We start from the raw sequence: 12211 nt of genomic DNA on the forward strand, positions 1-12211 counted from the left end.
CAGAGCTTGTGCCAGAGTTTAAACTAACTACATCATTAAACATATACTTTAGTTCAGCTGCCTTTTTATTCATAAGACTTTCTTAATGAGGGAAGCAGTGCAATGATTTACTCTATGGCACAAGCTCCTTTGTCACTGCAAACTGGTAATGGTTCACAGACTGTCTTGAGTAACAAAGATCTAAACTATTATCTACTACAAGGCAGGGACCCAGCAGACAATAAATACCTATTGATTGTCATCAATAATTAAAAAATGCTTAAACTCTCTAAATAAAGTCTGTGCTTTAAGACAAATATTTTATTTAACAAAATGTAAAGGTTTTACCTGACATAGTGTATAAGCATGAAGACCAGTTTTCTGTCGCAGTAAGCCAGCTGCTTTCCCTGTGGGTGCTGTAAGTAAAACTTCTATAGCCTTGCCTGCCTCTAGTTGGCTTTGCTCAGTAAAGGTCACCCATTCTTCTGATACATCCTGGTCTTGCTCAAAATCTTCACAAGCTTTTTTCACTTCTCTTTCTTCCAACTGCTCTATGTGCTTAAAAAGGTGGCTAACAATTGTGGTCTTTCCACAACCACCTTTTCCACTTATGACTGTCACAGCATTTGCACAAATCATTTCCAAAGCAGTCACCTGATCCCGATCCAGTTGAACTTCACTTATTTCTGCATTAAGTTCATTTTCACCATCATGGTCACTATTGTCCTGTGTGTCCAGAATGTGCACAGAATTTTCTAATCTTGTTTCATCCAGTTTACTTTCATTCAATACATCAGCACATTCTGAATTCTCAGGTTTGCGGGCCTGAAGAGATGCAAGCACCTTTTTAACATCTACATGTAGATCCCATGGAGGTCTCATCATCAGGTGGCATATAGAAGAGGCAATGTCCCTTTCGGCCTGGTAAAGGTCATAAGGAAAGACACAGCCTTTCTCGTATGTCACCACACCAGAATCCTTCAAAAACTTCAGAGACTGCCAAGCATCATCAAAAGACATACGGTCTGACAATTTAGAAGTTAATTCAGCTTCTTCAATACAAGTGTGCCCGTGTTCTCTACATATCTGCTTCAGTTTAGAATATATTATTAATGCATTCTTCTCTAGATCACTCATCAACTGGAGAAGAGACTTGCACTGACAAAAGGCTGTCCAACTTGCCTCACACTGCAAGAGCTTCAATTCTCTGTAGGTTATCTTTAAGAAAATACACAAAGTTCAAACTGCTGTATAAAAAATTATGCTGATGAACAGTATTAGACTTACAATAAAAACTGTTATTTCTTAACTTTTTTTATTTCCCAAGAGACAGATATTTCAACTTAATTTGGAGAAAAAAAACAACGCGCCTAATATATCATTTTTGTAAATGTACAGATTGCGATTAGTGATATGTATAAATTTGTATATTAAAACTGTATTTTATCAAATCAATACATGTATGGTTTTAAAATTCAAGTAATACTATGAGATTATAATAAAAAACAGGAATTCCCTGCTTCACCCCTCACATGCTTTCTAACAGCAATCACCTTCAACTCGAGTTATTTTTTCCAGAATTTACCTCCGCATTTCTAAATACTGTTTATATTATTCCTTGATTTCTTTTTTTTACATTTTAACCGTTTATTATTAACTCCCTAACTCTTTACTTACTTTACTAAATCCAAGTATCCATGGACATGTACCCAAAATCTCTTCTATTGCTTCCAAAAGCATTGTAGAGTCTGAGTTTATGAGCTGTTTAAAGTGACGAGGAAGAAGAACTGGAAGGAATTCCATTATTTTTGGAAACTGTAAAGCTCTCATAACATTTTTAAATGCAACTATAGGATATCAGAAAAGAACAAATTAAAACATACAAATGAGCTCACAGACAAACTGATTTGAAATACTTCCTCATTTAGCACAACCAGTTCAAGAAATCCAAATCAGAGGGATGAATGAATTTACTTTAAAAAGTAAGAAAACTGATCACGTTATGACAATTCCTTTTGTACTGAGATGGTTTCTCATTATGTTCAACATCAAAATTCATGTTCTTTAAAAGTTTAGATAACTACTTCTTAGCCTTTTGCTTATAATATAAACAGAACCAAATTTTTTACTCAATGATATACAATTTAAAGCTAAGCATAAAAAGAAAAATCATTTACATATTAATCTTTATAATCATTTTTCCAACTATAATCATGATTCTTTTGTCATTGAAGGCATTCAGTGATGTACTGTCAAATTTATTTGATAGAACTAAGAAATAGAATGTCCATAGTTATGAATGCCCAGATAACAAATTTACCATACTTAAAAAAATTATCTTAAACCATTTGGACTGAAACCTTTCCAAAACAGATTACTCACATCCTTGCCTTTCCCCTCTGCCTTCTTAAACAGAATTAAACTTAAACTGAACTTTTTCTTATAGACTCAGAGTAATTCTTATTGACACAGAAGTTATTGTTAGCTGCTGTCAGGTCAGCTCCAACTCACGGCAACCTTACATACAACAGAGCAAAATGTTGCCTGGTTCTGTGCCATCTTCACAATCCTTGGTGTGCTCAAGTCCACTGTTATGAACACCATGTATTCTGAATGTCTTCCAACCTAGGGGACTCATCTTCCTGTGCTATACTAGACAATATTGTGTTGTGATCCATAGGGTTTATTGGACAATATTCTCTTGTGATCCATAGTGTTTTCACTGGCTACTTTTTGGAAGTAGATCACCAGGTCTTTCTTCCTAGTTTGTCTCTGTCTGGAAGCTCCACTGTAACCTGCCCATCACGGGTGCCCATGCTGGTATTTGAAACATCAGTGGCATAGCTTTAGCATCATAGCCACATGCAAGCCACCACAGAATGACAGACTGATGGGTGGTGGACGCAAAAGTTAGACAGTTTTAAAGCTGGAAAGGAGCTGAAAGGACCTTAAAGGTCACCTCATCCAATCCCTTCATGTTATGGATGAGGAACCGGAAATCCAAAAAGGTCACTTTTTTTGTGATGCATTCAAATTCACGTAGTGTTTGCTCTTCTGCTACATGGATGCAGACTTCCTGTCTGCTTTTTAGAATTCTTGTTTATTCTCTCCATGTTAGCTGTCTCCTAACACTTCGTACTCTCTTTCATACTACCTTGCCACATATTCCTCTCTATCCCAAATCCTGAGGGACATCACCACCCATATACCTGGCCCATCCAACACCCCAGCATCTCAGCAACTGAACTCCTCAGTTCCCATGACCCTCAGGGCATGGAAATCATCCTCCCTAGAAATGCTCACAGCAAGAACCTTAAATTGAAACACCCTACACTCCTCAATGCCCTATCCTTCCAACACCCTGGCCCTCCCTCCTCATCCATTATTCACAGGGATTACTTTAAAACTCCCCTCTACTCAGCCCTCCTTCATATCCTCATCAACCTCAACTAACACTAACCTATTCCCTTAAAGAAGAAATAAAGGCCACTGCCTCAAATTTCCTCAATTTCCTGCTATCCTCCTTACAAATTTAGTTGCATCTGTGCCCATCCTTTTCTCCTGCCTCTATGACAACAGAAGAGCTATTCCTCCAACTGTGTCCTTTACCACTGTCTACACTCCAGCATTCATTAATTCAACACACATTTACTGAATGCCTGTTATGTTCCAGGTACAGTTCCAGGTACTCGTGACCCAACTATGAACCCAACCAAGTCCCTGCCCACATAGAGCTTACATTCTAGTGAGAGAGTCAAACAAATAAGCAAATAGATACTCCATCAGCTGGTGAAAAGTGCAATGGAGTAATATAAAATTTACTCATTTAAAACGGAAAAAAGCAGTGAGGGACAGGGGAGTGTCAAATGCATTACTATTTCATGTAGAGGAGGAACAAGAAGGTCAGTATAGCTGAAGCAAAAGGAGCAAAGAGTGAAGTTATTAGAGATGTGGTCAGGGAGGTAACAGGAATGAGAGCAGGTAGGGCCTTGTGGCTTTTACTTTACTTTTTATTTTATCTTGTAGCTTCACTTTAACTTAATATTTTAGATTTTACTTTGAATGCAGTGGAAAGATTTTGAGCAGAGGGATAACACGATTTGACTTATAATTTAAAAGGATCACTCTGGCTGTCATGCTGAGAATAAACTGAAGGGGCTGAAAAGAAGTAGTTGGGAGACAACCGCTAACATCTAGGTGGAAATGACAGTGATTTGCACCTGGGCACTAGTGGGAAAGGTGATGAGAACTCTGGGACTCGGGATGTATTCTGAAGGTGAAGCCAACAGTATTTGCAGATGGATTTGGATGTGGGGTACAAGGAAAAAAAGAAGTCTAAGATAATGCCAAGGATATTAACCTGAATAACAGGAAGAGCTGCCAGTTTTCTAAGGAGGTGAAAGCCTGAGGAGAAATGAGCTTGGGGAGGGAAAATCGAGAATTCAGTTTCGGGCATTTTAACTCCATGTTAGTGGAAAGGCTGAGGAGGCAATTGGACATTCCTATTTATAGTTCTGGAGAGAGGTTCAAACTAGAGATGTCTGCAAACCACCTTTTCATACAGGTGGTCTGCAAAGCCATGAGACTGGAGGACCACATCTGGGGAGTAAGGAGAGACAGAGAACAGGTGTAAGGAGTAAGTCTTAGAACATGTGGATGAAGCCTGTGAGGTCAAATAAGAACCAACAGAGTGGTGTTGTAGAAGGCAAGCATTTTAAGAAGGGAGTGACTCACTGTGTCAAATGCTGCTCACAGATGGGGGCTGATAATTAATTAGCCATTGGATTTAGGGAAGAAGATCATTAGTAACCTTGGTAAGAGTAGTTTTGGCAGCTTACTGAAAATGAAAGCATAGCACGAACGTGTAATATTTGTCCAAGAGTTGAAGAGGATACACTCGAAAGAACTGTAGGAGGCCAGGCAAACAGCAGTTGAGTCCACTTGACAGGCTTAGAAACATGTTGAGGACCAATTGGCAGAGCAGTGTGTTTTCCCCAGCCATGTTTAGCTACACAGGTGTGGTGTAGGCAGACAGTTCTGTTAAAACAGGGTTGGTAGGGTTGTGCATAATGGTGATCTTCCTAAAACACAAAGCTGAGCTTGTCATTTCCCTGTTTATACCCATTCAATGGTTTCCCATGACATTTACTATCATCTTTATACTCCAAAAGCAATATAAACATGTTCATCAAACCAATTCAAGAAAATTATGCCCAGACACTAGAGTGATAAGTATCTCATTTACACTAAAACTCAATGATGAAATCACACTTACTTGTGTTCTCCAGGGGAAGACTTATCTCACGATCTGGTACTGACTCTTCCTGTTCATTCTGTGTTGGTTTTTTTTTATTTCTCTTTTCACTTTCTTTTTGGAAAGTTCTTAATGCTTCTGTAATATTTCCAAAGTTTAGGTATTTATAGCTTGATACTCTATTTACCCATTCTGAAAACTGAGTTATAAACTCATCAGAGACCCGACACTCCTTAAGAAAAAGGGAACAGATATGTTCTTGATTTGGTGGTGACATATCAGACTGTAAAAAGTAAGATGGAAATCCTTGAGTATGATACCTCCTTCCCACAGGCTTTACTTGTACCTTCACTCGCCACCAAGGATCTGTTAATGGAAAACGTCCAAACACTTCACATTTCTCTTTAGTGTCTTCATCATAAATTAAAACTTAAAAAAAAAAAAAAAAAAAAAGTAAATTTAGGATATTTTAAAACCCTTTCCCCAATGTTTTATCACGCACACCACTCTTTAATCCCCCCGCAACACCCTGTAGAGATGTCTGTAAGGGCATCCATAACAGTTTATTCCACCTTCATGTTTATTTCTCTCTACCCTACTGAAACTCTCCAGAGTGGGTACTGTGTTTCATTTGTCTCTGAAAACCAAGAGGTGAGCACAATACACAGCAAATGTCTGTACTTCCTGTTCTAAGGGCAATCCTCTCCCTGCTCTTCTGATCTCAGCCAATACTGGCTTTCATACAGTTCTTAAAAATGTCATACTCCCTCCTACCACAGGGCCTTTGCACAAGCTGTTTCATCTGCCTTAAATGTGTTCTCCACACATCCAGTTCACTACAGACCTCAGCTTAATTATCACTTCCTCAGGAAAGCCTTCCCTGAATCTCATGAATCTAACCTCTGACAGCACTATCTACTACTCCTTCTAAGCACTGAGTAATATTATAGTTACTTCCGTGATTGTCTTAAGAACGTCTGTTTAATTCACTAGGCTGTAAGCTCCATTAAGACAGGAACCTCATCATTTTATCTCACCAAGCAACTTGCTTAAAACATAGCTACTGTTGTTGTGTGCCGCTGGTGTGTGTTGTTGTGATTTCAACTCACAGTGATCCTCTATGACAGAAAAGAACTGTCCCTTAGCATTTCTTAGGCTGTAAACTTTATGGGAACAGACTGCCCGGTCTTTCACCTATGGAGGAGCCAGTGGGTTCAAACCGCTGACCTTTCGGTTAGCAGTTTAGTGTTTAACCATTGTGCCACTAAGTCTCCTTTGAAAGATGGTAGCCAGTCAATAATATTCATAATAATATTCATAAGAATGAATGACTGCCTAGCCAAAGCAATACGATAAGGAAAATTAATAAAAGATATCCAGATTGGAAAAGAAATAGTAAAATTATCTCTATTCGCAGATGATATGATCCTACATATAGAAATCCCAAAGAGTCCACTAGAAAACTTCTACAGCTAATAGAGGAATTTAGCAAAGTTGCAGGGTACAAGGTCAACAAATAAAAACCAATTCGGTTTCTGAATACCAGCAATGAAAACTCTCAAACGGAAATTAGGTAAACAATTCCATTTACAATAGCATCTAAGAGAATATAATACCTAGGAATAAATCTAACCAGGGATGTGAAGGACTTATACAATGAAAACTTTAAAAACACTGCTGAAAGACAGTAAAGAAGACTTAAATAAATGGAAAGACTTTCCACGTTCATGGATTGAAGACAACATTGTTAAGATGTCAACACTACCCAAAGCAATCTACAGATTCAACACAATCCCAATCAAAATTTCAACAGCCTTCTTTACAGAATAGAAAAACCAATCCTCAACTTTACATGGAATGGCAAGAGGACCTGAATAGCTAAAACAATGCTGGAAGAGAAGAACAAAGTAGGAGGACTCACACTTTGATTTTAAAACATACTATACAGCTACAGTAATCAAAACAGCCTGGTACCGGTGTAACAACAGACACACAGAACAATGGAATAGAATTGAGAGTCCAGCAATAAACCCACACATTTATGTTCAACTGATTTTTGACAAGGGTGCTAAATCTATTCAATGGGGAAAGAAGAGTCTCTTCAATAAATGGTGCTGGGAAAATTGGATTTCCACATACAGAAAATGAAACAGGATCTGTGCCTCATACCATACACAAAAACCAATTCAAAATGGAATGAAGACCTAAATGTGCAAACTAAACCATAAAATTCTTAGACAAACAAGCAGAGGCAATGCTGTCAGGCCTAGCTTTCAACAATGGGTTATCTACTCTAATAACAAAAGCACAAACAGCAAAAGATTTTACCAAAAAAGTGAAAAAACAAGCTACCAACTGGGAGGCTATCTTTGGAAACTATATATCCGACAAGAATCTAATAAACAAAATATATATAAAACTTTGACAACTTAACAACAAAAAGACAAATAATCCAATCATAAAATGGGCAAAAGACTTGAATAGACATTTCATCAAACAGGACATTCAAATGGCCACCAAACACATGAAAAGATGCTCAGTGTCATTAGCCATCAGAGGATGCAAATCAAAACCACAATGACATACCATTTCCTTCCCACTAGGATGGCTGTGATAAAAAAAAAAAACAAAATTGAAAATAACAAGTTTTGGAGAGAATGTGGGGAAATTGGAACCCTTATCCATGGCTGGTAGGAATGCAAAATGGTACAACTGTTGTGGAAAATAGTGTGGTGGTTCCTCAAAAAACTAAAACTAGAACTACCATATGACACAGCAATTCTACTCCTAAGTATGTATCCAAAAGACTTGAAAGTAGAGACTCAAAAAGAGACTTGTACACCAATGTTCATTGCAGTGGTATTCACAGTAGCCAAAAGGTGGAAATAACCTAAAAGCCCAGCAACAGATGAATGGATAAACAAAATGTGGTATACATGTACAGTGGAATACTACTCAGTAAGAGAAATGAAGTCTTGATACATGCTACAGTATGGGTGGAGCTTGAAGACATTATACTGAGAAAAATAAACCAATCACAAAAGGACAAATATTGTTATGACCCCACTTATATAAAAAGACAAGAAAAGGCAAATGTATAGAGACCAAAGTTTATCAGTGGTTACCAGGGGCAGGAGGGAGGGGGAAAAGGGGGGTTAACAGTGATAGAAAAATTGCATTGATTACGGGTAGGGCTGCACAGCCAATTATTGTAATTGTTGTCAATAAGTTGTACATCTGTAATAAGTTGAACTGGCAGAAGTTGTGCAATAGATATATTTACAACAAGGACAAAAAAAAAAAAAAGACTAGTTGCTGAGGCTGCTTAGGTACAACCAAACACCTCACGGGATTTGGTTCCTTGGTTTGGAGATACAGGGTCATGATTTCATGGGACATCTCAGTTAACTGGCCTAACAATGTGTTTAATGCTTCTGTTCCACCTCCTAGTTCATTGTGTAGTGCCTTAAAAGCTTGCAAGTGGCCATCCAAGGCATAACAAATGGTCTCTATTCCTTCGGAGCAACAGAGGAAGGAAGGAGAGTCAGGAACAGGAAGAGGATATAGAATGTGTGGCTAATTACCTCCATCAACAACTGTCTCCTTTGCCTTGAGACCAGAAGAATTGGATGGTGTCCAGCTACTATTACTGAACATTTTGATCAAAGATTCCATAGAACAATACCGATTAAAAGCGGGGAAATGCAGAACAGATTTCAAATTCTCATAGACTCTAGACTTTCTGGAGTCATGGAGGGTAGACGAACCCCTGAAACTACTGCCCTAAGGTAATCTTTAAACCTGAAACCAAAAACATCCCCTGCAGTCATCTTAAAACCAAATAATAGTATAGCTTAACTAGTAAAAAAGTTCTGCCTTGAGCGTTATGCTCTTTTAAGATCTAGCTATATGGAATCAAACTGATAACAGCAACTCAAAACATTAGATAAGAACCTTAGGGGACAGTGAGTTTATGTTAATGAGGGAGGAGCAACTCAGAAAACGAGGGTGAGAATAGTTGCACAACTCAAAGGATGTAATCAGTGTCACTAAATTGTACATGTAGAAACTGTTGAATTGGTGTATATGTTGCTGTGCACGGAGCTCTGGTGGTGCAGGGGTTAAGAGCTCAGCTGCTAGCCAAAAGCTCAGCAGGTCAAATCCATCAGCCGCCTCTTGAAAACCCTATGCGACAGTTCTACTCTGTCCTATAGGGTCGCTATGAGTCCGAATCAAACTGCCCCAAGGGTTTCCAAGGAGCGTCTGGTAGATTCAAACTCCTGACCTTCTGGTTAGCAGCTGAGCTCTTAACCACTATGCCACAAGGGCTCCACATGAAGCTAGTGACTATGGTATTGGACAGAGTAGTTATAGAACATTTCCATCATCACAGAAAGTTCTACTGGACAGCACTGGTCTGAACACTAAAATAATTTTTGAATATCAGTCACAAGTACATATAACAGGTCTACAGGTAATCTCCAACTTATGGGGTTCCACTCTGACAATTACTTTGTCGTAAATCCATTCTGACTTAAGTTGAATACCTCATTTTTTTTTTTTTTTTTAGTTTTCATTATTATTGCCTTTTATTATCAGTATCTTTATAAATCTGATCTTTGTCTTTGGAGGTTGGCATGAGAATGATAACATCCGCAAATTACACGTTGCCATATTACATGTGACATACTACTAACAATAAGTTAAAAAAAAGACAATATTAAGTGCCATTTATTGTAACTCGAATACATCCCAAGTCGGGTACTACCTGTATTTTATAGCACAGAAAACTACGCAAGGTTAAGACCAATTAGTTGAGTCTGTCCTTGTGTTCTCTTCTAATCAGCTGAAGAACAACCCCGTATTTGACTCCAGGCAGAACAGGTTTAAAGTTAACAGCCTCGATTCTGGGTGTTAATACAGGCTGGACATCCACCAGCTGCCTGATCTTGCACAAGACTGTACAGCCTCCCTATGACTATTTCCTCGTCTGTAAAACTACCTCAAAGGGTTGTGAACATTAAATGAGATAATATAGGTAAAGGCCAAGCTTAACATACAGTATGTGCTCAATTAAAGTCACTGCTGCTATTATTATTATTTTATCCTAAGTAGGACGAAGCAGCTAGGCCATCCCAAAGATAAGTCTTAGCAGTGACCGGGAGCCTTTCTAGGAGCAAGGCTAGAATGGGAAAGAAACAGTAGACTCGCCCTGCTATGCCACCTCCCGGGGTAGGGCGCGTGTCCTCACCAGGAAGGCGACCGGGGAGGCAACCAGCCTTTACGCCCCCACTGCAGAGCTCCTCGGCGTCCACAAACACTGGGTCTTCATCCTCCTCCACATCCTCTTTTAGACAGTCAATGTCTTCCTCCACTAGGTCCTTAGGCGGAAACAAAGGTCCCTGCAGTGCCCGCAAGGGCTGATTTAGCCCGGCCATGTTCCCTTCCCCAGCGTCAACCCAAACAACTCAGGAAAACCCCATCCGGGAACCAGCCCACGATCAACCAGTCAGCTTCGCGACTGGAAGATGTCAGTTTCCGGATCCGCCTAGGCGGCGTCGTGCGTGCGCGGAGGGGCGGGACGACGGCGAAACTCCGCCCCAAGTCTCCTGTCTCGAGTGGAGAAGAGCCAGGAGGAAAGCGAGCGGGAACAGGACAGAACCAGGCGAGGCGGAAGGGGGTCGCCGGCAGGCAGACTTGAGGACGAGGGAGGTGGCCAGCCCGGCGGGGAGCGGCAGATGTGGCGCCTGTAGAGCCGCTTGCCCACGGACTCACCCCTGAGACAGAAATGCGAGGGAAGACCACATCTTCTGACCCCGGAAAACCTGAAAAAATAACAACCCCCTCAGCTCCTCAGCGAAGGGGTGGCTGGCGTCCTGCATGATGGTCAGCCACCACCCACTCGGAACAGTGACTGTCCAATCGGGAGACTTGTCTAGTCGTGACTGCTTTGGGACCGGTTTGCTTAACAATAAAAGGGCCGCGGAAACCAAACCCAATGCCATCGACTGGATTCGGACTCATAAAACCCTTTAGTACAGAGTAGAACTGCCCAATATGGTTTCCAAGGCTGAAATCTTTACGGAAGGAAGCACACTGCCTCATCTTTTTCCTGCCGAGAGGCTGATGGATTCAAACCTCCAACCTTTCCGTTAGCAGCCAAGTGCTTAACCACTGCGCAACCAAAACCAAACCAAACTCATTGCCTTCTAGTCAGTTCCGACTAACAGCGATCCTGTAGGACAGAGTAGAACTGTCCCAATAGGGTTTCCACAGAGCGGCTGGTGGATTCGAACTGCCGACCTTTTGGTTAATGCCCTAGCTGTTAACCACTGGGACCCCAGGGCTCCCCTAAAAGGGCCAGGAAGGAGTTTATATCATCTAAGCCACTTACTCAAGTACAGAGTTCTAGGATCCATTCCAGACCTACTGAATCAGAATCTACGACTGGGGCCCAGGATTCTGTCTTTTTTACAGACGTCCCAGGTTGTCCATTTTGATGGTCAGCCAGGTTTGGAAACCACTAGATTAAATGACATCCAAAGTCCTTTTCATCTTTTCCTCTGTGAGTACACCCTCGTCTGCCAAACTTCTTTAAGCTAGGGTCCTATCAGTGTTGTGACAAAAAGCATCTTCTTGCAGCCCAGAGGATAGGTGATGATGGGAAGTGGGGAAGGCATAGAAGAAATAGGAGGGTGGTTTAAAAACAAAGTATTCTGGATATGTGGTTCTCATACTTGGTGGTGATAGTATTTGAAAGTCATGATACTCTTTGAGAAACACCGTAAAGTATATTACTATATTGATTCTACTAATTACTATGTTGTTATTGCTAGGTGCATTCAAGTTGATTTTTGGTTCAGAGTGACCCCATGTGACAGAGTAGTACTGCCCCATAGGGTTTACTAGGCTGCAGTGTTTACAGAAGCAGATTGCCACATCTTTCTGCATATTAAAACAAAAACCAAACCTGTTGCC

At 40.3% G+C, this 12211-nt stretch overlaps 1 protein-coding gene across 2 annotated transcripts in view; it reads right to left on the minus strand.

Moving 5' to 3' along the window:
- Positions 1-10868, minus strand: part of HELB (DNA helicase B) — a 29574-nt gene extending 18706 nt beyond the window's left edge. Inside the window, exons 1-4 of one of the 2 annotated variants that reach the window (XM_004381539.2) lie at positions 10485-10868; positions 5255-5662; positions 1657-1826; positions 328-1197 (exon numbers count right to left, since the gene is read on the minus strand). In XM_004381539.2, coding sequence (XP_004381596.1) covers positions 328-1197; positions 1657-1826; positions 5255-5662; positions 10485-10671 — 1635 coding nt within the window. In that variant the 5' untranslated portion in view covers positions 10672-10868. The remainder of the gene's footprint in view (positions 1-327; positions 1198-1656; positions 1827-5254; positions 5663-10484) is intronic. The other variant, XM_023736097.1, reaches the window with a different exon arrangement.
- Between the last annotated feature and the right edge of the window lie 1343 nt (positions 10869-12211).

This window comes from Trichechus manatus, unplaced genomic scaffold, assembly GCF_000243295.1.
Source record: "Trichechus manatus latirostris isolate Lorelei unplaced genomic scaffold, TriManLat1.0 scaffold00086, whole genome shotgun sequence".
NCBI lineage: Eukaryota > Metazoa > Chordata > Mammalia > Sirenia > Trichechidae > Trichechus > Trichechus manatus.